Source organism: Cynocephalus volans, chromosome 5 (assembly GCF_027409185.1).
Source record: "Cynocephalus volans isolate mCynVol1 chromosome 5, mCynVol1.pri, whole genome shotgun sequence".
Taxonomy (NCBI): domain Eukaryota; kingdom Metazoa; phylum Chordata; class Mammalia; order Dermoptera; family Cynocephalidae; genus Cynocephalus; species Cynocephalus volans.
This window is the reverse complement of record NC_084464.1, coordinates 17,700,170-17,725,969: the sequence shown is the minus strand read 5'-3', so window position 1 is coordinate 17,725,969 and position 25,800 is coordinate 17,700,170. Positions and strand designations below refer to the sequence as shown.

The 25,800-nt window shown below is 35.2% G+C and overlaps 1 protein-coding gene across 4 annotated transcripts in view; it reads left to right on the top strand.

Moving 5' to 3' along the window:
• Positions 1–21,869, top strand: part of PRP4K (pre-mRNA processing factor kinase PRP4K) — a 42,624-nt gene extending 20,755 nt beyond the window's left edge. Inside the window, exons 7-20 of one of the 4 annotated variants that reach the window (XR_010023654.1) lie at positions 1,148–1,221; positions 8,384–8,474; positions 9,130–9,277; positions 10,323–10,460; positions 11,104–11,257; positions 14,035–14,149; positions 14,757–14,908; positions 15,926–16,012; positions 17,046–17,323; positions 17,652–17,786; positions 18,295–18,340; positions 18,860–18,946; positions 19,718–19,763; positions 21,703–21,869. Coding sequence is in view for 1 of the 4 variants with exons in the window: in XM_063097727.1 (XP_062953797.1) it covers positions 1,148–1,221; positions 8,384–8,474; positions 9,130–9,277; positions 10,323–10,460; positions 11,104–11,257; positions 14,035–14,149; positions 14,757–14,908; positions 15,926–16,012; positions 17,046–17,249 (1,163 nt within the window). In the remaining 3 variants the exon portion in view is untranslated. Of the gene's footprint in view, positions 1–1,147; positions 1,222–8,383; positions 8,475–9,129; positions 9,278–10,322; positions 10,461–11,103; positions 11,258–13,227; positions 13,352–14,034; positions 14,150–14,756; positions 14,909–15,925; positions 16,013–17,045; positions 18,270–18,294; positions 18,341–18,859; positions 18,947–19,717; positions 19,764–21,702 lie in introns of those variants that run through there. The other 3 variants (XR_010023653.1, XM_063097727.1, XR_010023655.1) reach the window with 3 other exon arrangements.
• The last annotated feature ends 3,931 nt before the right edge of the window (positions 21,870–25,800 follow it).

The following is a 25,800-nucleotide window of genomic DNA, read 5'->3' as shown; positions in this document are numbered from 1 at the left end:
TTTTTTTTGTAATTATTAAAACCTTGCTCTTTCATGTGTCTGTTTTGTATTCTACCTACCTAAACACACAAAAAACATGCTATACACTCATCAGTATGATCTTTCTCATTTCTTTTTACAGGATGTGCCATAGTTTATTCATTTTTCTTTATTTTTTATTTCTTTCAGTCAGTCTTTTAATAGTGAATATTTGGATTTTGTTCAGTTGTTGGCGTTGTTCACTGAGTCCTCTTTTTATGCTTCACCACTGTATTTTGGGATAGTTCTTACTAGAAGTGGAATTGCTGAGTCAGAAGAGTGAATGATTATATAATTTTGCCACATGTAATTTATTATGTAATTTGTAATGATTATATAATTTGGCTCTATATTGCCAAATTCCCCTCTCATAAGGTCTGTATGATTTGTCCTCTCATAAGCAGTACTTGTTCATGCACAGCCTTGTCAACAGAATATTGTCATACTTTTGTTATTGTTTTTTTTTTTTTTTTTTTTTTAAAGATGACCGGTAAGGGGAGCTTAACCCTTGACTTGGTGTTGTCAGCACCACGCTCACCCAGTGAGCAACCGGCCATCCCTATATGGGATCCGAACCCGTGGCCTTGGTGTTATCAGCACCACACTCTCCCGAGTGAGCCACGGGCCGGCCCAGAATATTGTCATACTTTTGGATTTTTAGCCAAAATCATAGGTGAGAAATGGTATCTCATTGTAGTTTTAATTTGTATTTCCCTTACTATAAGTGAGATTGGGCATATGCTCATATGCTTAAAGCTATTGCATTCTTTTTTTTCTAGGAACTCCTTTTATTTTTTTGCCCGGTTTTCTATGGGATTGGAGTTTTAGGGGAGAAATATGTATTGATCTATATTAATCTGTATCTATATGTACTGGGAATTAACCCTTTGAGATTAAAGGTGCAGATATTAACTATAAGTTGATGTTAGGTCTCTTGACTTTCTGAAATGCATCTTCTTAGTAAAAGTGGATTGTTTTTTATACCTGAAGTATTCTAAATTAATATTAGTAGAAAAGTGATGTACAAAAGGGAAAAAACTTTGAATTACTATTAGTGATTTTCCATTGACTGACTTGTGTTTTAATTAGTCTCTTCGTTTTTCAAGTATTAATGCTAATTTTCTTTAAGGGTCATCTCAGAAGAAGCTTTTGGCACCTGATATGTTTACAGAATCTGATGATATGTTTGCTGCATATTTTGATGTAAGTAATTTTAAATCAGCTATTAAGTAGGAAAAAGTACATACAACAAATATGTATGCGTATACATATATAGAGAGAAAGAAGGATAAAGCAGATGTAATATTAACATTTGGACAATCTGAGTGAAGGGTATCTGGAAACTATACTAGTTTTGCACTTTTCCTCTAAATCTGAAATTATGTCAAATATTTTAAAATCAGTACAGCAGAACAATTTGAGAGCTCCATGAAAGACACACCAGATGACTTAAGTGTAGTTGTTTTTGTGTACTTGTGTATCTGCATGTCTATACATCTATAGATATACATATGAAGGTATTTCAGAATGTTCATGGAAATATTTGTATTATCTTTTAATTCTGTTTTTCCATGAACATTTTAAAGCACCTTTGTATGATAGTTAGGTGAGAGAAGGCAATTTTCCAGGCCTTTATTAGAAGAATCTACTTTGAGCCTGTATATTGTAGGCAGTTGAGAATGTAAGGATTTGGAGCCTAATAAAATTCATCAAAGAGTTGGAAATTTTAAAAGGAGTTAAGAAATTTTGGTCATTTAGCCATTTTTTTCCTTAAATATTTATCAATATCTTTTGTTGAAAAGTGTCAGTACTTTTTGTTGAAAACAATAAATACATTGAGAAGTGTGGGGCAATTTTTAATGAATCAATCAATTATTTTGAATATTCATGAGATACAAAGCTGATTGCCTATGATGTGGGGGCCAGATTCATACTGGGGGCATATCCATTACCAGAAATTACTTTTGTACCCTTTGTCCTCTCCCAGTTATCCCCCAACCTCCCTCCCAATCCCCCTCTCCCCTCAACTCCAATTTGTAGACCTAGGAATGTTCCCTCCCTCTGTGGATCACGGCACTACTGTGGTCTTTCTTTCCTGCTTTCCTTTCTCTCTTAGCTCCCACATATGAGTGAGCACGTGCGATATTTATCCCTCTGTCCCTTGCTTGTTTCACTCAATATAAGTTTCTCCAGGTTCATCCATGTTGTTGCAAACAGGAATATTTCATCCTTTTTTATGGCAGAGTAGTATTCCATAGTGTATATATACCACAGTTTCCTTATCCAGTCATCTATTGATGGACATTTTAGGTTGGTTCCATATCTTGGCTATTGTAAACAGAGCTGCAGTAAACATGAGAGTGCAGGTATCTCTTCAACATGATGATTTCCATTCCTCTGGATATATACCCAGAAGAGAAATTGCTGGATCATATGGAAGATCTACCTGTAGTTGTTTGAGCAACCTCCAGATTGTTTTCCAAAGTGCTTGTATTAATTCACATTCCCACCAACAGTGCAGTAGTGTTCCCTTCTCTCCGCACCCTCACCAGATTTTGTTATTCACCATCTTTTTGATTATAGCCCGTCTAACTAGAGTGAGGTGGTATCTCAATGTGGTTTTAATTTGCATTTCCCTGATGACTAGTGATGTTGAGCATTTTTTCATGTATCTGTTGGCCATTTGTATGTCTTCCTTCGAAAAATGTCTATTCAACTCCTTCATCCATTTTTTAATTGGGTCATTTGTTCTTTTACTGTATAATTGCTTGAGTTCTATGTATGTTCTGGTTATTAGTCCCTTGTCAGATGCATAGTTGGCAGAAATTTTCTCCCACTCTGTAGGTTGTCTTTTTCCCCCTGTTGATTGTTTCTTTTGCTGTGCAGAAACTTTTTAGTTTGATATAGTCCCATTTTTTTTTTTTTTTTTTTCTTTTGCTGATTATGCTTTCGGGCTCATAAAAGCCTGTGCACTGACCTAACTGCTGAAGTGTTTCACTTATATATTTTCCCTTAGTAATTTTATAGTTTTGGGTCTTATACCTAGGTCTTTAATCCATTTTGAGTTGATTTTAGTGTATGGTGAGAGACACATATCCAGTTTCCCAGCACCACTTGTTGAAGAGGCAGTCTTTTCCCCAATGTAGATTTTTGTTGCCTTTGTCTAATATCAGATGGCTATAAGCCTGAGGAGTGATTTCTGGGTTCTTAATTCTACTTCACTGGTCTGAATGTCTATTTTTATACCAGTACCATGCTGTTTTTGTTACAACAGCTTTGTAATATAATTTGAAGTCAGGCAGAGTTATGCCTCCGGCTTTGTTTTTTTTGCTCAGGATTGCTTTGGCTATTTGGGGTCTTTTGCTTTTCCATATGAAAGGTAAGATTGTTTTTTCCATTTCTGTGAAGAATGTCATTGGTATTTTGATGGGGATTGCATTGAATCTGTAGATCGCTTTGGTTAGTATAGACATTTTCACAATGTTAATTCTTCCAATCCAGGAGTATGTAATATCTTTCCATCTTTTGTATGGTCTTTAATTTCTTTCAGAAGTGGTTTGTAATTCTCATTGTAGAGGTCTTTCATCTCCTTCGTTAAATTGATCCCTAGGTATCGTATTTTTTGCTGACTGTTGTAAATGGGCTTAGTTTCTTTATTTCTCTTTCTGTTAATTCATTATCTGAGTATATAAATGCTACTGATTTGGGGGCATTTCTTTTGTATCCTGCAATGTTACTGAAGTTATTAACCAGCTCTAGGAGTTTTTTGATAGTCTTTAGGTTTTTCTGTATATAGTGTCATGTCATCTGCAAATAGGGAAAGTTTGACTTCATCTTTTCCAATCTGGATTCCCTTTATTTCTTTCACTTGCCTGATTGCTCTAGCTAGTACCTCTAGTACTATGTTGAATAGAAGTGGTGAGAGTGGACATCCTTGTCTTGTTCCTGTCCTTAAGGGGAAGGCCTTCAGTTTTTCCCCATTCAGATTAATACTGGCAGTTTGCTTGTCATAAATGGCTTTTATTGTGTTAAGATATTTTCTTCTATACCTAATTTGTTGAGAGTCTTTATCACGAAGGAATGTTGAATTTTGTCAAATGCTTTTTCAGCATCTATTGAGATAATCATATGGTCTTTGCCCTTGAGCTTTTTGATGTTATGTATCACGTTTATTGACTTCTGTATGTCAAACCATCCTTGCATCCCTGGGATAAATCCCACTTGATCATAGTGTATAATTTTTTTTTAATATGTTACTGTATTCTAATCGCTAATATTTTGTTGAGGGTTTTAACATCTAGGTTCATCAAGGATATTGGCTTGTAATTTTCTTTTTTTGTTGTGCCTTTATCTGGTTTTGGTATCAGAGTTATGTTGGCCTCATAATAGATTGAGTTTGGGAGGTAGCATCTGTTTCAATTGTTTGGAACAGTTTCATGAGAATTTGTATTAACTCCTCTTTAAAAGTTTGAGAGAATTCAGCTGTAAAGCCATCCGGACCTGGGGGTTTTTTGGTTGGAAGATTACTAATTACCGCTTCAACCTCCTTGCTTTGTTATTAGTCTGTTCAGGTTTTCTATCTCTTCTTGGTTCAGTCTTGGTAATTTATATGTGCCTAAAAACTTATCCATATCTTCCAGATTTTCAAATTTGTTGTCATACAGTTGTTTATGATAGTCTCTAATGATTTTTTGTATTTCTGTGGTGTCATTTGCAGTGTCTCCCTTTTCATTTCTGATTTTTGTTATTTGAGTCTTCTCTCCTTTTTTTTTTGGTTAGTCTAGCTAATGGTGTGTCTATTTTGTTTATCTTCTCGAAAATCCAACTTTTAGTTTTGTTGGTTTTTTTCTATTGTTTTCTGGGTCTCTATTTCATTTAGTTCTGCTCTGATCTTAATTATTTCTTTCCTTCTACTGCCTTTAGGTTTAGATTGTTGTTGTTTTTCAAGTTCTTTGAGGTGTAGCATTAGGTCGTTTATTTGGAATCTTTCCTTTTTTTTTTTTTTTTTTTTTTTGATATAAGCGTTTACTGCAATAAATTTGCCTCTTAGTAGTGCTTTTGCAGTATCCCACAAGTTTTGGTATGATGTATCTTTATTTTCATTAGTTTCTAGAAATTTTTTGATTTCCTATTTAATTTCTTCTTGGACCCATAGATCATTCAGGAGCCTATTATTTATTTTCCATGTATTTGTATAGCTTCCAGCGATTTGCTTATTGTTTATCTCCAGTTTTAGTCCATTGTGTTCTGAAAAGATTGTTGGAATGATTTCAGTTTTTTTTAATTTGCTGAGACTAGATTTGTGACTTAATATGTGGTCTATCCTGGAGAATTTACAATGAGCTGATGAGAAGAAAGTATATTCTTTAGTTGTTGGGTGAAATGTTCTGTATATATCTGCCAAGTCCAGTTGGTCTAGGGTGTAGATTAAATCCTGTGTCTCTTTGTTGACTTGTTGCCTGGAAGTCCTGTCCGATACTGAGAGAGGGGTATTTAAATCACTCACTATTAATGGATTAGGTCCTATCTCCTTCTTTAGGTCTAAGAGTGTTTGCTTAATATATCTGGGTGCTCTGGTATTGTGTGCATATATGTTTATGATTGCTATGTCTTCTAGCTGGATATTTCCCGTTATCATTATATAATGGCCTTCTTTGTCTTTTTTCATGTTTTTTGGCTTAAAGTCTATTTTGTCCAGTATAAGAATAGCTACTCCTGCTTGTTTTTGGTTTCCATTTGCACGGTATATCTTTTTCCATCCCTTCACTTTTAGTCTATGAGCATCTTTACAGGTGAGGTGGATCTCTTGAAGACAGCATATACTTGGGTCTAACTTTTTAATCCAGTCAGTTAGTCTGTGTCTTTTGAATGGGGAGTTTAGTCCATTCAATTCAGAGTAGTTATTGAAAAGTGTTGTTTAATTCCTGTCATTTAATTGCTACTCGTTTAGGTGGTTTGAATATCTCTTGATCATTATGTCCCCTTTTATTTCTCTTCTTCAATGTGTGTTGGGAATTTAAGGTGGAATGATTTAGCTTCTTTCTCTTTCTTGCTGTCATTTTTGTTTTAACTGTTGGTTTATGCTCTTTCTTGTGTATTCGTGATGATGTTCACAATTATTCAGATTCCAGATGAATGACTCCCTTGAGAATTTCTTGCTGGGCTGGTCGTGTGGTGGTGAACTCCCACAACTTTTGTTTATCTGGGAAATATACTATTTCTCCCTCATTTCTGAAGGAGAGCCTTGCTGGATAAAGAATTCTTGGCTGGCAGTTTTTTTCTTTCAGTATTTTGAATATATCATTCCACTTTCTTCTGGCCTGTAGGGTTTCGGTTGAGAAGTCTGCTGTTAGTTTGATGGGGGTTCCTGTTTAAATGACCGGATGCTTTTCTCTTGCTGCTTGTATAATTCTCTCTTTGTCTTTGAACTTTGGGAATTTAACTATAATATGTCTTGGGGAGGATCTTTTTGGTTTGAATCTGTTTGGGGACCTTTGAGCTTCCTGGATCTCACCCTGCACCTGGGAAGTTTTCTGTTACTATTTCCTTGAGTAGGTTTTCAATACCTTTTCCTTTCTCCTGCCCTTCATGAATACCCACCATTCGGATGTTAGAGCACTTGAGGTTGTCTGCTATCTCTTGTAGGTTTTCCTCATTATTTTTAATTCTTTTTCCTTTTTTTTTTTTTTTTTTTTGCCTGCCTGACTTATTTCAAAAGACTATTTTCAAGCTCTGAAATTCTTTCTTCTCCTTGCTCTACCCTGCTGCTCAAGCTCTCAGTTGTGTTTTTTATTTCATTGAGTGAGTCTTTCATTTCTAGTAGTTCTGCTACACTCTTTTTTTATGGTGTTAATCTCTTTGTAGATTTCCTCCTTCATATTCTGGAAGTTTTTTCTTGTTTCATTGTGTTCTGTAATTGAGTCTTCCTTTAATTCTTCAAGTTTTCTTAAGATCATTGCTCGAAATTCTTTTTCAGACATTTCAAGGATTCCCTGTTCCATGGAGTCTGACTTTGGGGCATTACTGTATCCTTATGGTGGTGTCATTTCTTCTTGATTGTTTGTGCTTCTAGTGTTTTTTTGCTGGTGCTTGGTCATTTGGTAGGGCGTTTGCTTCTTCTGTTACACTGAGGTTGGTTATGGAGTGGCCTTGGTTGCTACTGTGGGGGTGAGTTGTCTTAGCTTGACAGTAGGTGTGGTGGTGGTTATATTAAACCACCTAGGTTCCCATTTGAGACTCTGTGGTTGTAGAAGGAGCCCCTAGCGTGTGGAATTCTGCTGGGCCAGACTTGGTGGGTCAGAACCATAGGCTGGTGCTCCACATTGGTCTGAGGTGGGATGAGGGGCTGCTTGGAGCTGTGTGGTTCCCCCGGCTGGTGTTGCTGCCAACTGCCCCCAGTGGGCTCACTTGCATGATGCTGGTTCAGGGTGCTAGGGTAGGGCCTGGAGCTACCCCCCCCCCCCTCTGCCCCCTGCCTGGGTCTGAGGCACAGGGTGAAGGGCCGCCATTTTTAATTTAAATTTAAAAGTACATGAGGAATATGAGGCTTTGGTTAAGAGGAGGTAGGGAAGATAAACATAACATGGAAAATAAAAATGGGGTAGAATAAGCAATCAGTAGAATACCCTGAAGACATTGGTAATTGGCTCAAGTAATGTGTCATATGTAGCAACAGGAACACCAGAAAACAGATGGTTTAAGAGAGAATTAATTGAATATTGAGCCAGTTAAAGTATTGGCACCCATCATTTGCCTGGATGACATCGAAGGATCTTCTGAATATCATGGAAAGTAATGTCCAGTAAAGACTCTTCAGAAGTACTTGATATTCTTACTTTTTAGTTTTTCACACAGATTCAACCAGTGCAGCCAGTCAATGTCACTACATTTCATACGTGTATGGGAAAAGCACAGATGGTGTCTCCATGGACAGGGCAGTGAAAGAAATGGTGAAAATTAGTAGGAGAGAGAGTTAGGTGCTGTGGTTTTTAACTGAGTGCCAGTCTGTTATTTTTGCCCGATCTGTCTATCCAACAGCTATGGAAAATCAGATCAGGTTTTGAGTTTTTAATTTCATTTAGGATGCCCTAATCATAAATGAAATGTTTTATAAATAAATGAAAATCATCCATAAATGGAGATGTTTTGTTAATTTTTTTCCATGAATGTTACAGTGATACAAGAGACTTTGGGTAATTGTGTTGCAGCTATATTATACTTACATAAGTGAAAGTAAGAGTCTATTTAATTTGGAATAAAATGCTTTTATTCAAGTAGATCTGGTTTTGCCCTTTTTTGTTTTAAAGGAAGTTCTTTAAAAGTCTGACTAGTGGGTAAACAGTTTATGTTGCCTTCTTAATTTCAGAGTGCTCGTCTTCGGGCTGCTGGCATTGGAAAAGACTTTAAAGAGAATCCCAACCTCAGAGATAACTGGACTGATGCAGAAGGCTATTATCGTAAGTTCACATTTCTTAGTAACTTTAGAGTTCATTGTAACACACTGTAAAAGAATGTTCTTTGATGCAATCACACATTGTTAGAGAACTCTGAAAAATCACATCACAGTGCCATCACTTAAAAAGTGTGGCACATCCAGCAGCTGCATGAACCCATGTTGTATTCTTGTATGCAGCCCAGAAGCATCACAAATTGAGGTGAGGCAAACACTTGATGTACAACCTAAATCTATTCAAAGTTATTTTCAGCCATGACATAATCCTCCAGAAGGAAGGGGTACATCAGTTGCCTGTCTTGCTCTGAAACCAAGAAAAATTACATACAAGCAACTTTGAATGCCAGTCATGCAGTATTTATTATGCAGGACTACAATTGGAAGCACTTCAGTGAACACATTTCTTTCCTACTCAGTGTTAAAGTCGTCAGCAGTTGATAGGACAACAGAAAATGTTTGTAGTGATCTGAAGCGGGCATGCAATTTCTAACTACATTACAAAAGAGTGACTAGTAGAGGCATGGCTTTGATTCTGCATTGCGTCTAGGAAACCACATAGTAGAGACTTGACACAATTTTTAAGTGATTTCACTGCGGTTTTTTCTTTCTGATTCTACTTACTGTGGTCAGAATTCTAATTTTTTAATTTGCCTTTTTAGGTGTGAACATAGGTGAAGTCCTAGATAAGCGTTACAATGTGTATGGCTACACCGGACAAGGTGTATTCAGTAATGTTGTACGAGCCAGAGATAATGCAAGAGCCAACCAAGAAGTGGCTGTAAAGATCATCAGAAACAATGAGCTTATGTGAGTTCAGAAGAAATATATGATGAAACCTTTAATAACGTGGGTACTTACAAATGAACATATTTTTAAATGCCATTTTTAATAAGTGTGACAGTCTGTGTGAAATAAATATTGCAGTTATAAAGTAAAAGAATTCTTTTTGACTAGGTTTTTAATTTAGAACAATAGGGTGATTGTATTTAATTTATTTCAGTACCTACTTTGTGCACTAATATCAACCTAGACTCTTGCTTCTACCGCTTGTCTTATGTCATCTTTTGCTGTGAATATCTTAAATCAAGACCAGAGGTAAGAAATAAAAGGGTCATTCAATTAGCTGTCACTGAACATTTGGTGGCCTGCAAAAAGTAAAAACTGATTTATCAGATAATGGGACTTTTGTATCTTTTGTTTCATTGTTGCCTTTTTTTCAGTAGAATAGGTACTTGCCATATCCATATGTTTTAACACATAATCTATACCACACATGGAGCTGGTATTAAAGTCTGCTTTTGGTGTTGAAATGTTAAAAGTCTTAGATTGCCCTAGGCTTAGAAAGATTTTTTTTTGGTTTTGTTTTGATTGGAAGCCCCAATTTCTGAATTAAAATGTAGCTTATTAATAAATTATAACTAGAATTTCATAATATAACCAAATACTAAAATTTGGTGAGACGTATCCATTATTATGTTCTTAAGGAACGAAGGCTAGTGTACAGTGTGGTTCTATTTTGTTAAAAATAATTATGTCAAGACCTTTTGAGATAAATGTGAAAAACTGATTTCCCTTCAAGCACTTGTTCCTCAGTGTTTCTATTTTATTTGTGGATAATTTTGGAAATTAACTCTATCCATGAACATAATACTTGGCTAAATATAAAGTATTTATTATGTGAATGATACAGAGGCTTATTCCTGAGCAGACTTATTAGTACTTAAGAAAAATACAAACTACTTAACACACATCACGTTTGATACATCAGACTGATAGTAGCAAATATATATTATTTAGTTCTCTTAAATTTTGTATATATTCAATTTCGACCAAATTTTCTTTTTAATTTCAGGCAAAAGACTGGTTTAAAAGAACTAGAGTTCTTGAAAAAGCTTAATGATGCTGATCCTGATGACAAATTTCATTGTCTGCGACTCTTCAGACACTTTTATCACAAACAGCATCTCTGTCTCGTATTTGAGCCTCTCAGGTACAACATCAAAACCTGTATGTTAAACTGAAAGTTTAGCTTCTTCATCTCTACCAACCTCATTTGGGATAAATGCTGTGACAGATCTTCTGGGTAGTTGTTTTGTTTTTTTCCAGTCAGCTCCGGTTTTTGTTTTTTATCTTTTGGTTAAGAGCTAGCTTCTTGACGATCATTAATGTACAAACATTAATTGCCTGTATATTGTGTATGAGGCACTAATCTCATGTAGCCTGCAGGTCAACAGAGAGATTCTCTGAAAATTAAATACTTCAAGGAAGGATTAAGCCAGAATGAAAGGAAGTAGGAGTGATGGGGTAGAAATATAATTTTAATATTCAATAGTATGGCTTCATTGTTGTGCTTTCAAATGTAAACCCATTCTAAAATCAAAACAGGAATTTTGCCATGCATAACTTTCTTTCTACTTATTTTGAAAATTGAGTTTTCTTGAGGAATTTGTTTTATGTACACACAGTTTGATATGTTCTCATTTTAGTGTAAAGTTACCAGATGTGGGCGGGATTCTTGAACAAAATATTTTCGTTCTTGATTTTATTTTGTGCTTGAAAATGTTTTTGTCTTTTATTTTTCATTTTGTATTTTAACCCATATTTTGTGTTTTTTTCTCTCTCTCTCCTAAAAGTATGAATTTACGAGAGGTATTAAAAAAATATGGTAAGGATGTTGGTCTTCATATTAAGGCTGTAAGGTCCTATAGTCAGCAGTTGTTCCTGGCATTAAAACTCCTTAAAAGATGCAATATCCTACATGCAGATATCAAGCCAGACAATATCCTGGTAAGTCAAACAACCAAGTTGTCTTATACATCCATATCTCTTCTTACTAGCAATGTCATTATTACTATATTATTCCAGAAATGACATCTTAGAAGCCTGATTTAGTATATTACCCGTTACAAATGACTTTACCAACTTTTACTTTTTTTGGAAATTAGGCCATGAAATTTTGTAGAAGAGTATGAAGAAAGGAGAAATGGGTCCCTTTTTTAAAAATTTTGATGGATTCAGAGTCTGCACAAACCCTCCAAGAATGCTTTAATGCACTAATAATGGGTTTCCTCGAGTGTCTAAAAAAACGCTGCACATATTGCTGTTTTGAAATAAGGAGTGTCCTCACTTTTTTGTTTTCTGATTTTATAGGCTGATGGAGTTAGGGACATTTAAGGGAATTTCTCTCTTACGGCGATGTACGGAGTTGAGTTTAAAAGGTGCCTATGAGTAATTCTTCCCCCCCCCCCCCCTTTAATCTTTATTGCTTTAGAAGCTGTGGCTCCTGGGGGCCGAAACACAACAAAGCTCAGTTGTGGTTAGGTATTGAAAGGCATCCCTTTTGAAGTTTTGACCTCTCCTACTAATGATTTCTGGTATAGTAACATGCATAAGCAGTGTTTATGTTTTTGAAATTTGGAAATACATTATAGTGATGTGATTAATGTGCACACACACCTCTCCCTGGCCCTATTTCTTCACCTTGTTCAGTGGTCACAATTTGGAGCATGTTCACGACTTGGAGAATTCCTGGTTCATCTGCCAGTAACATGTCCTGCATTACATTTTTATATCAACTCCCCTGCAGTTAATGCCTGGGAGAGATCCTCAGGAAAAGCCAAGCATGTAAGGTGTCTTTCTACTGGGAACTATTCAAGCTATAACAAAATAAATTCTTAAGAAGATTGTGATCTCATTAACGTTTGAGGACTTTTTATCAATAGCTACACTCTTTAGTTCAAATTTTTCTTCTTTTTTAATATATCAAAATATTTCTTTCTCGACTATCACAGTAATGAGGTGTGTTCCATTTTCATGTTTGGTCTGAGTTTCCAGTATATTGTGTATCTAATGTAACTTGAGGTTAGGGAAGCTTAGTAACCACAGTGAAATGGTAGGTACATTACAAATGAATTGTAGAATTGCTTAGCCAACTTCATAGTTGACATTTACCTCAATTTTGTTCTCTTTTTCTAATTGTGAAATATATTGTCCATATTAAAAAAATGTATAAAATATATACAGTTTAGAAGGTATTAACATAGTGAACATCTGTATAACCACCAAGGAGGTTAAAGAATAAAATATTTGCCAGTATCTTAGAAGCTCTTGTTTTTAAAACCTCATTTTTCCTTGAATTAATGCCAAAATAGTATAGGGTTACACATGGATTTCAGAAAATGAATATTTTCCTATCTTCCTAAGAAGAAAAAATATAACCCTCAGGTAATGTGTAGAACTTTTAGCCCTTGGGTTCTGCCATCAGTGTGGTAGGAGTACCACATTCCTCATGGGGGCAGTAAAGGGTATGCAGCAAACTGAAGTGCACGTGAGTGTGGATACCCTGTTATTATTTAAGACATTTTAGTCAGCCCGAGAGTTCCACAGATAGATTCTGGTTTTAAAATGGTTCTGAGGTTTTCTCTGGGTATTGAAACTGCATCCTTAGGTAGCCATATTCAACTTATGCTTTAAAAAGGCTTTAAAAAGAATTTTTTCATTTTAAGATACCTATTTTCCTGAGCCCCAAAATGAAGAGAATGGTAACTGATGTGCAGTTAAAAATAACTATTTCTTTTATTAGCTTAATTCTGTTAGTATCATTTATAATAGTCCAATCTATAACACTGACCAAGCTTTATGATATCCCTGTAGAGAATGCCTAGGGCTATTTAAACTGTTATGTATCTTTGGGGGAAGGGGGGACAGTAGGCCAAGTTCAAGTCCCAACTCAGAATTTGTGTGTGTCTCTTTTGAAGGGGGGAAGGGACTCTGGAATATGAATTATCTTCACTTGTTAATCCTGAACATGCTTCTGACTCATGAGTGGCAGCAGTCATGGGAGCAACTCCAGCCTTTCTCAGCAGATGTCACTGTTACTGTGTATGTTGAAGTATTTACAAAGGAAAAAAGAAACAAATGACTAATATAGAGTTCATGTTGATCAGTTTTGCCAGATATATTTAACATTTTCTTGACTAATACCTTTTTATATTTAAGGGATTTAATATTTTTTTAGACTTGAAGTGATTGCTAAGTTTGGGATGGTCTAGCAGCTTCGGATGAAGAATGTTTTGTTCTTGAATATCGTTTTGTCCAAATTTAATCTGAATCATTCTTCTGCTTTCATTGCCTTTGTAATTTTCTGGCAACTGAAAGTTAACTCAAGTATGATTCTTTATTAATGAATGTCTTCATGTTTCTTTAAATTGTAACTTGACTTTTATTCAGGTATTCGGGGGATTTTTAGAAGATGCTTTGCTTCATAAAATGAGATTTTTCTCTCACTACCCTACCCTTTTTATAATGCTGTTTGTTAAAATTAAATTACTTGGTATTATCCCACATTTTCTCACTGAAAAAAGTTTTTACTAATTGTAATCAAATATTTAATACTCTCAGTTTTTCATAATTAGGAAATTGACTTATAAAATAGAAAAAATTTTTGAATGGGTGACTTTGTTCTCTATTGGAATTAATGTAACTTCTCAAAGCCAATTTTATATATTTATTTGTCTTAATTATTCCTGGCTTGAATTAAATTTCCTTGGAAAAATGTTTTTCAGGTTAATGAATCAAAAACTATTTTAAAGCTTTGCGATTTTGGGTCGGCTTCACATGTTGCGGACAATGACATAACGCCTTATCTTGTCAGTAGATTTTATCGTGCTCCTGAAATCAGTAAGTTTCTTAAAATGTTCTTTGACCTGGGCCATCATATGTGGTGGAAACAGCGTATTTAATTTCTAAGCACTGTTTTCCATCACACTTCAGCAGCTGCACGAGTTCTTTCATGAGGAAGGGAACCATAGCAAGTTCATCCTCCTCAGGTGGAATGAAGGTAGTTGTGACAGGAGTCTTGATCATGTCGGGCAAGAGTAGCAAAACAGTTGTGGAAAATCTTCGACTTTAGAAGACTGCTTTTGATTATTCAAGGTCTGCTTATCATATTTATGGATTGTATGGGACCTTTCTTTTTTCTCTTCCTGTTGCCTTGGTGAGGCTGATAGCACCTACCTCTACCAGAGGCGAAATGAAAAAAGAGAATTATACATATTTTCTTTTGCCCTCTCAAATCCTACTCCTCTCCCTTATATTTTAAGGCTTTTAAGTTTAAGAGTCTCTGTGTAAGAATTATTGAGAAAGAAAGTAAAACTAATTGCCAAACTAAGGTGTCAAGATTGTAGTTATAGTCCAAGTTAAGATAGTCCCCCATTAATGGAAATAAAAACTAGTAGTAGTCAATCATTGTTATCCTCATATATTAAAATTTCTGTTTTGTTTTCAGTTATAGGTAAAAGCTATGACTATGGTATAGATATGTGGTCTGTAGGTTGTACCTTATATGAACTCTATACTGGAAAAATTCTATTTCCTGGCAAAACCAATAACCATATGTTGAAGCTCGCCATGGATCTCAAAGGAAAGATGCCAAATAAGGTAGGACATTAACATGAGCTTATTTTTTTCACGGTCTTAGTTTCCTATAGACTGATGGACTGACTACTGCTGACACTTACTAGACACTAGTTGGCTACAAAATAAAAATTTCAGAAAGTCTGGTAGATGGCAACCATGATTTCTTAAGCTTCTTTCCCACTTCTGGTTTTTAAACTAGTGGTTCTAATCAGGCAGGAGCTATCAAAAGAGAATAAGAGAACTCCTTTTTCAGTGATGGGCAGAGAAGCAGAAATATTAATGTCAGTCAAGTTTATTAAAGATTGGAGGTTATCGGGAAAGGAAGGTACCAAGAAAATTCACTTGATACCACATCTTTCTAACAATAAAACTCACCCTTGATACTTCAGCTGTAATACCAATTTCTGGTTATTTAACATGAACATGAAGCAAGACTAGGCTTTTATTACAGTGTCTGAGGACCATATCTTGGCTTTTTAAGATTTTAGCTTATTTGCTCAATTTTCTAAAAGACTTTTACAAATTTTTCTCCTAATAGGTCAGAAGCCATTATGGTTTTTAGATATCATCCATATTCTATTATGTTGGACTTGTTTAGAATAAGTTACACAGAAATTGGTTTCATTGGTATATTTGTTTTAATGAAGTCTGACCTGTGTCATATTAGGGCTCTTACAACATACTTCGTGAAATGTCATTCAGTTTCCTGACTGCCAAGAGAAAAGGCCTCAATTGTGTAATATTTTTCCTAAGAACAAATGATTTTAAGTATTTGTTTAATTCCCAATTTGAAATGGTGGAAGTACAACTTGATATTATAATTGGTTTGAGTCACGGCCTTGTAAAATATAATTTCATGTTATTAAGTAGTTTTAGATGCAGCATTTACATTAGTTTTTACAAAGACAAAATAAATTCCTGAGAGTAAGGGAATCTGAGATCAGACAAACCCAGAGAGACTAATAAATTTGTGTGAGTGCTTACTAAATTGTTATGCTAGACTATTCAAAACCCAAGTTTTTCTGTTTTGTTTTGTAGATGATTCGGAAAGGTGTATTTAAAGACCAGCATTTTGATCAAAATCTCAACTTTATGTACATAGAAGTTGATAAAGTAACAGAGAGGGTAAGTCTGTTTTAAGTGTGCTACATTATATGGTTATTTGATAATGAATTGAGTAGTAGGTGGTATTAGGAGCTATGAATACTTTTTTAAAAAATATTAAAAGTAATTCCTTTTTGCTGTTGGCCAATTCCTAAATAAAACGCATCAGATTATGAAACAGTGAGGGGATTTTTAAATGTTTTTCTGGTATAATGAGTTTGTTTTTATGATAGGTCATAGTCAGGCCCTTATCACCTTACCCTTGGGTCACTTTCTTGGTCTGGATTCCCATCTAGCTTCTGTGCTGCTTCCAGAATGATCTTTCTGAAAACAAATCTGATCATGTTACTCTCCCTGCTTAAAACCCTTTGTTGTTCCCGTTACCTGTAAGATAACATTTAAGTTCTCTTAATGACAAACTTAAGTTCTCTGTGATATGAATTCTGCCTTTTTCAGCAGTTGCCCCTTTCCTCACTATACTCTGTAAACACCACCATCCCACACTTGGCCAAAGGGCATGCTGGTTCAGACCCTTGTGCCTTTGCTCACAGACCGCCCTGGGTTTATTTGCTTCCTACACTACCTCCCTCATCCCTTAAAAAAAAATTTATTCAACTTCAAGACTCAGCTGAAATACACATTCTATATGAACTTTTCTAAAACATCCAGGTTGAAGTAATGATCTCCTTATTTTTGGTCCACTATGTTATGTATCTAACTTTGTCAGAGCACTTAACACTTCATGTTATCAAATTATTTATGTGTCTGTTATCACTTCAGGGTAGGGAAGGTACAGTTCAAACAGTAGGGCTTACTGTTTGTTAGTTTTCGTTGCTAACTTGGGATTGGTCTTTTTTCATTTAAGTTTTTGGATTGCTTCTTGAAAAGTCATAGAGGATAGAGGATACCATGTAAAAGTTTTAAACAAGTAGAAGATATATATTATTATGTATGCATATTCTTAATACCTTTGATAGAAAAAAAACCAGTCTGATAAGAGTTACATATGTTTAGTAATTTATTGAGAGATATGCATTTTAAAAATTATTTTTAGGAGAAAGTTACTGTCATGAGCACCATTAATCCAACTAAGGACCTATTGGCTGATTTGATTGGGTGCCAGCGACTTCCTGAAGACCAACGTAAAAAAGTGCACCAGCTAAAGGACTTGTTGGACCAGATCCTAATGTTGGACCCAGCTAAAAGGATTAGCATCAACCAGGCCCTACAGCATGCTTTCATCCAGGAAAAAATTTAAATGAGATGAAGAAACTCCAAGGGTTTGAGTAATTAAATACAAAGACTGAAGAAATTTCACAGCAGTTTATTAATGTATATAAACTTATAAATATTTCTCCAGCAAATTTGAGGAAGCATGATATATTTGAATTAACACCAAGGGTGATATTTCTTTTAGAAATGTTAGTTATTCTGTTTTGTGTCTTATGTGAAATTTCACTGTAGAACTGTTTAAATTGCCAAGACTGCACAAAATTACAATGCTAATGTATATGGTTGCAGTTCACATAAAAGACAAAAGCACCTGTTATAAAATGATAGTAATACTGGGTGGTTGATTTGTTTTTAGCAGACTTGGCTTCATTTTGGTCTTCAGATAAAATGGCCAGCATAAATGCTGTTTATATTCACGTTTTCCTAGGTGTGTGTGTGCAGGCCACAGCAGCATGCCCTTGGTGTAGTCAGTGCCGAAAGGGGTCTGTTCCTTCTTGAGCCTGCCTGCAGGGATGGTCTCCTCTTTTAAAGCAGGTTGTGTACAACATTCAGTACACTGAAGGTAAGCTAAACCATCAACATCACTGGTGTTTTAAGATGTTATTTTATTGGAACAATTGACAAATAAGGGATATTAGCGTTGTGGCAGAATTCCCTGCATGTGTGATAACTTATCTTGTTTTATTTTCTGGCATTGCAACTGTGGCATAGTTACAATTTCTGTTCTGTTAATCATATTTAAAATTTGAAGAGTATGCGCTTGATGGATAGAGCGCCTTCAGTGTACTGTTTCTTATTAACTTTACTTTTTTAAAATCAACTTGCTATAGACTTTATATACATTTTGTTAAATACAGTTCCTAGTGACATAGAAACAATGAGTAGTTTTCATTTACTAATTACAAATGTTGAGGCCTAATTCTGAAAGTCCTCATATTTAAAGGTTAGACAACATAATGAAATTTTTAACTATTTGTATGTCATTTTGAAAGTGTACTGCTTTATGGTAAAAGTGTTTTTCATTTGTTCATTGTTTTCATTATTTGTGATCATGTTGTCTTTCAATACAGGCATAAACCTTCCACTCTTGAACAAAGCTGCTGCTTTTTAAAAGCGGTAATTGCTTCTTTACCTTTTATTTCTTTTGTAAATGAAGCTTTTCTTTAAGGATGTGACTTTAAAGTGTTGTCTATTGCATAAAACAGTTGACACTCACTTATTGTAAAGTGAAGATTGTTCTACTGCATGTGAAGTGGACCATGCAGATTTCTGTATGTTCTCAGTATGCATCACTAGATAATAAAGTCTTTTGTGAACAAGGCATTTGTAGCCATTTTTAAAAGCTTTTGTCTTCAGTGCTGGTAAGTCAGGTAAAACCATTAATAGTTAAAAGCAACCTTTCGTTTTTTTCCTGAAAGTCTTTAATTGAAAGCATTATTTGTTAAAGATGTAAACTTAGCCAAAAGTTTATCATTTTATTAATAATTAGGATCCTAATTATTTCATCAAAAAAATCCTACAAATGTAGTCAGCTTTCAGTGTAGTGAGATTATTCCTGTAGGTTACAGGATATAATTCAGGATTTAACTAATGTTTCTGCTATTTTCTCACTTTTCCTTTTGATGGTGCGGAAAGAGAAAAAGGAAAACGGGGCACAGGCCATTCAACGCCTTCTCCAAGGGGTCTGATTTGCTGAGACACCAGCTTCACCTTCTTAACAAGGTTATTTCTGACAGCATGTGTAGATAAACATTTAGCAACAATTTAAAACAAAAATCATATAAATCAGCTTGGTTTTGCAACACAAAGGAATTTGTATTTTTAACATGGTAGAAGAGAATTTTCAGATGAGTATGAAATCTTTTCTGTTGGGGGGTAAAATTAATGCTTGTCTCCCTGGCGAATATGGATAATCAGATTTTAGGGGTTTAAATATTTTAAAATTGTAAATGGGATTTTTTTATTCACCCAGGCACCTAATTACAACAAGCATGCACATTTTGGTGCATTCAAGAATGGAAAATCAGAATAGCAGCATTCTTCTGGTGGGTTTTGCTCCATTTAAAGACATGAACTACAGCCAGGAAGGTGTGATAGATGATATAATAAGCCAGCCCTGAGCCTACACCCCGTCTCTTCATGGTTTAGACTTACTAAAGTAAATACAAGGTGATTTTCATCTTCAGGTAGAGTGAAGCCTTTTAAATAAGGCATCACTTATTTATTTTGCAGCTTTTCCACCTTAATGAAATGGGTATTGATTTTCCCACCATTATTTACTTTATTTTGGTGATAATATGCTGCATATTCAAGTCTTTTGTAGTTATTTTCACTCAAAATAGTTAACGTTTTGATACTTCTGGTGATTTTCATGGTTTCATTTAATAGAATTATTTAAGTAAGTTCCACTAGAAACAGTTCATCTATGCCTTCAAAACTATTTCCTATTCTTTAAAAAACAAAGTTGGTTGTTACTTGTTCTTTGTGTTTTAGGTGCAGTTCAGTGGAAGATGATGACAGCCAGAAGACATGAGCTAAGGTTTCTGTTCTATAAAAGATTAAAAAAAAAAAAAAAAAGAATCCTCCATTTAGTTTTTGTCTAATTTTTTAGTTTTCAGCATTATGATTTGGGTTTCATTAGTGTTTGGTATTTAGAATAGTAGTGCTATTGTGGTGTTCATCTGTAAAGTGCTTGTTTTATCATTCTTTCTGCTTCTTTCCACCACCACTTACCCCTCCTGTAAAATAAAAATAGTGGTCAAATTTGGTCAAGTGTAGTGATATAAAAGGCTCTTGGATGGTGAGATCCCACATAACACATGGTTGTCAAAATTGGATCCTAAGGATTATTAGAAAAACAACAGCCAACAAAATGGCATACATCTAAAAGTAGTCTTCAGCTTTAGGCAGATGCAAAAGAATAGAAACTGGAATTTTAAGAACTGTTCGACTCCTTTAATATCTATTCACCAACTTACCCTTTAGTAACCTTGTTTTTAACAGGGCTCTAGTTGGTCTTAAAGTAGACAAAATATTCAGAGCCATTGTCACCTTTTCTTCTTAAGGAAAATGAGAAAGGGGATACTGTACCTTTTTTATATTCCCAAATTAAGCATTTCTAGATTTATCTATTTGAAAGGAACCCTGTAAAGTGTCTTATATACATATAAATAATTTTATTAGAATTTATAATTTTGCTGAGGCAGAAATTTGGAACTCTTGCAAGTAGATTGAGGTCATCTAGTGAATGATCCTTCGTAACAAACCTGCATTTTTGTTTCAGTGTAGCTGTATAGTTTTTTTTGTTTGTTTGTTTGTTTTTTTGTTTGTTTGTTTTGTTTGTGACCGGTAAGGGGGTCGTAACCCTTGGCTTGGTGTCGCCCGCACCGCGCTCAGCCAGTGAGCACACCGGCCATCCCTATAGGATCCGAACCCGTGGCGGGAGGGCCACTGCACTCCCAGTGCCACACTCTCCTGAGTGAGCCACAGGGTCGGCCCAAGCTGTATAGTTTTCAAATACAGTTATTTGTTATGAAGTTTTTGCTTTGTTATACTTTATGGCAAAAAGGATATTAAGTGATTGTCAGACTTGAGGGTTCATAAATTCTTAAGGCATAGCCCTCAACGATGTCATAGGGTTAGGGGAATACTTGAGATATAGAAAGTATGTATATTTTAGACACTATCTCTGGGTAGATATCTTGAAGGTCATTAGAAATGAGGTTGGAATTTCAAGTTTTTCAGTAGGGGGAGCATCTAGCATAAATAAGCCCCTCCCGGTATTTGTATTCACCCTTAAATCCTTATTAATAATATCTTGTTTCTTTATTTTCCAGTGGCTATCTCATTCTACTCTTTCTCTCAAAATAATCTGTTTTAAAATAATATAATTTTCATCTTGGCATTAGAATTACCACTTTTTTCCTAACAAATACTCAGGACCTTTTTACAATATGAAATATTTGTTTTATGTTATGTGGTAGAGATAGTGTAATGTAATGTTCTTGGTTTTGTTCCATATTTACATTCCTCCTACTGTGGTTTACCTGTACTTTGTCATCATTTTTAAGCAGAACTCTAGTGCAGGTGGAAATAAAATCTCTGAAATGAAACAAAGGAATCACATATATTAAAACTTAGGCTAAGCAACTAAGGAATGCCCTTTTAAATATTAGAGAGTAAAGAAGCCATATATTCAAATATATAATTTCTGCCCTTTAGTTATAATTAAACTAATAGCTATTGGACTTCATAAATGTGTTTCTTTCTTAATAGTATCCTAGTTCCAGCATATAGTCAACATGAATTTTGTCATTCTCCTCCTAGATGGAATGTCCTTCTAGAAATGTTCACAACAAATTCATTTGTGTTTTTTACATGTCAATAATGTATACTAAATTGAATTTGAAATGTTTTCCAGTTATTTTGATAGATAACGATCATGGCATCCTTAATTTTTCTTCTCCTTCTATATATAGGGTAAGGGACTGTTCTTCTGAAGAAACTTTCCATTTAGTGATCAAGATATGGAAGCCGATGTCTGAAAATGCTCAATGTGTATCCTAATTGTTCGTGGTATCATTTGAATTGTAACTTGCATTTTAGCAACGCATTCCCAATCAACTTACTGGGAAATCTAATAAAATATGCCTCATCACCATATCGTCTCCTGATTTTTTTTCTTTGCTTGGACTTAGTATTTTACATTTAGTTTTAAGTTATAAATAAACCCAGTATTCTACACTCAAATATGATTGGAGACTGCTGAGTTAAATAAAGGTGAAAGTTCTTGGATGACTTGTGAATCTCAATGACAAGAAAAGGTATGGAGGGAAATTTTCCAAACTACTTGGCAGAATTTGCCCTTTCACAGAACCTTTCTGGTTTGCTTTTCCTGGTAATGGAAACATAAGTGATGAGCTAACTCCCTTTTCTATAATAATAGAAATAAATAGGTTGATTTCCCATTTGGAAGACTGACTACTGGGCTCTTATCCTCAGTCTGCCCACTCTTTGTTTTCTTCTTTTAAGGAAATATTTCAGCTTTTAAAAACAGTGAAGAAAACAAGGGCAGGGAAGTTGTGTGACTCTAGTGCATGCAAAGCAGGATTGGATAATGAGGGGTAAAAGTGCCTGAATTCATAGACTACACCCAGCACAGCTGAAGCTAACCACCACCAACTGGTAGGTTGAATGGCAATGGTTCTGGATAGCCTCTTAAAGGGCCTGGTTGTAATTTTCTGCTTGGGCTGGCAGGGGTCAGAAGCTACATGTTCATCTGTCTCAAGTGGCCATGAGCTTATCATATCTGGCACGTGGTAGGGAAGGTAATATGTAGTGTTTATTGGCTGAGGACAGGCTGCCGCAAACTTGATGACCTTTCACATGCTTTCTCAGAGAATCAGAACGGACCTCCCTAAGGTCCAACAAGGAGCTGAGAAAAAGTATCAATACTGGAGAACTAAACATTGGAATTTATGAGCAAGTTATCTAGCTAAATTTTCCTGAACAGAGTTACTTTATATTATTTTTTATGTTATAAACTTTGCCAAATGTTTCCTTTTTCAAAATAACAGTAGAAGTTGGCTTCCAACAGGCCTGAAAAGTAGCCTAACTGTTCATTTCTACAGTTTTCCCCCCAGCTTTGAACTTTCCCTTTCACTGAATTCATATGTATTGGCTAGTTGAACCAAGTTCTTCCCCCCATCAGTCTATAGGATAATCTTGAGATGGCTACATCTCTGGTTCCTACAAGCTTGCTAAGTATGGTCTCATTTAAACGCATAGAAAAAATCCCAGCAGTTGTATTTTTACCAATTGATCATGACATGTTAAAATTATTAGTTCCTTCACCTTGTGATTGAAATTGGCAATTGACATTTTTGACATATTTCAAATAATTTTGGACTATAATTGAAAACCACCTGGCAGGTGTTTCAGTAGCTCTGTAAGTCTCATGGCATCGTGAATAAAGTACCCTGGTTATGTTTCCAATAAGTTTGCCCATAGGAACCTTGTTTCCATCCATTTACCACATATTTCAGTCTGATGATCTAGCAGGTAAACTCATATCCAAAATTTAAAAAAAAAAAAAAAAAAGTGCCCTTATCCGAGATGTCAAAGCCCAGAATCAGTTTTTTCACTTATATTAAAACTGACCAAAGCAATCTCTAGTGCAGGATTCCTACACAGTACCCCTTACAGACTTTATTATTACCTCTACCTCTACTTATTATTTTCCTAATTCCTGTTTCCCATCTCCCATGCCCACTCCCACTCCTGACCTCACTGAAAGTCAGGGTTTGTGTCTGTTACCTCCACATCATGACCCTGTGTGTGGCACATGCCTTGTAAGAAGCAGGATATTAATTTTTTAGGAAATGTTATTTCTACACTGACAATTCAATACCAAGGCAGCTCATTCTTAACTGGTCTGCCCTTCTGTGTTATTCTTATTTCCCCGAGGTATTTTCTGAATATTTTCCTGAGTATTCTCTATATGCCAGGCAGTTTTACTGTTAGTCACTTAATCCTCACATGGAGATAAAAGATATTCTGCCTAATTTACAAATCAGCAAAGCGAACCACATAAAGGTTAAGGAAACTGCCTCAGGTGTTAGAGCTGTTAAATGGTAGAGGCTGGGTTCGAATTCAAATACTCTGGGTATGGAGCCAGTGCTTATGTCCTCAATGATGGGAAAAGTCCACCCGTCAATCAAATACTTTTAAGTGTCTACTACCTGCCAGGATACAATGATGAACAAAACAGGTGTGTCCCTTCCTGAAGCCTTTACAAATAAAAATTACATCATTATGACTTTAGAGGTGAGGGGATAAAATCCAAGTAGGTGAAAGTAGAAATGGATACAAAGGGCTGGTCAAAAGTAAGTTTCAGGACTTGAGGTATAGGGACTTGGAAGAATGAAAGTAAAGATGGTTGGCAAGAACAAAAAAGGTTATTGTAAGTTGGAATTGAGTGAAAATATAAGCTCATTTTTGCATTATAATTCTGTGAAAGGAATACTGTGCCACTTTGAAAGGAATAATGAGACTAACTATGGGATACAGGTAAAATTCCATTATACTAAGGGAGCCTGACCAGTTAAGTTTATTTCTATTGCTGTTTTGATATGGTTCCAGAACATTCTTTGAAATTAACCTAAAAACTAAGCATGCTTCCCGTGACACCTGCCTGTAAGAAAACTACTTGAGCCTTACTCTTTTACTAAAGGTAGAGAAGAAGAAACAAGCTACAGTTGCTCTCTTACACATTTGTATGAATTACCCTTTAATCCATCTCACCCATCCCTAACTCAAATATTCCATCTCATTTGTGGGGGATGATACACAAAAACTTACAGTGGCTGTCTTGTGTGTGGGGGTTGGAAGTGGGGAGAGGACTCTTACTTTTTATTTGATACTTTTGTGTAATGTTTGAAGCTTTAATCATGGATGTTATTTTTTAATGTTTAAGAAAAATTTGAATTCATCAACCATCCACTTAAAACTAAATCACACTATACCTTCAAATATCGAAACCTCAGATTTATGCATGTTAACATCAAGTCTTTATATGTTTCAAAGTATGAGCCAAGAACCACCTACATTGAAATCATCTGGGATGTTTCTTTATAATGTGTCCATGGATCCCACTCCCAAAGATTGTTTCAATAAGCCTGTGCAAGACTACTTTTTTATTTGTTTCCCTGACTGTTATGTGCAGTAAAGTTAATCATGCAGTTTCCCTTTTTTCATCAGTTAATGTGTTAAGCTTTAGCTGTTAAGAGTGTCAACTAACCAGGGATAAGACCCAGTAACATAGAGCCTTGAAAAAACCTCCACTAACATGAGATTTTGGCTGCTCTGTGGACAGTGATCCAATTTTTCCATCAACATTTTAAAACTATTAGGTCTAAGTGGAAGAGGGTTATTTCATGCCTAAACCTGTAGTTGGGCCTCAAAGAGAATTTATCTTACTTTCATGTATATGACAAAGAAGGGTCTGGGAAACAAAGTTTTTAAGGATTTGGTAGGATCCAGCAGATCTCATATATTAATTTAACAGAACAACAGCTTCTTTAGCTGTTAAGGGCCAATCAAATGCCTAAAAGATAGGTCAAAATGATAGACTTGTGGAGATGGGGAGGGAGAAAAAAATAGGTACCAGAGTGGGAAGGACTAAAAAAAAACACTGATAGAGGTAAGTGCAATTCTTATGAGTATAATAGAATACAATAAAAGACTACCGCAGCAATAAATCAATTATACCATTTATGGATGATGGAATTATACTGGAAAACAATCACTACAAAAGAACAATCTTTTGAATAGTCTACTTTGTGCAACATCTCTTTAAAACATGCAAAAGGTTGTCAAAAATGTCAATGTAGAAGCCCTTGGGTTTATATATAGTCAACTCAGCAGTGATTTTCACGTGTTCCACTCCACATCACATCAAGTAATTATTTTGTGTGGTTTTTGTTGTTTTTAATACCTGTATCTTGGAATGATTTAACCATATTTTAGGTGGGCTCCTTGGAATAGATTTGTTTACACTGAGATGCAAGAAAGAAAAG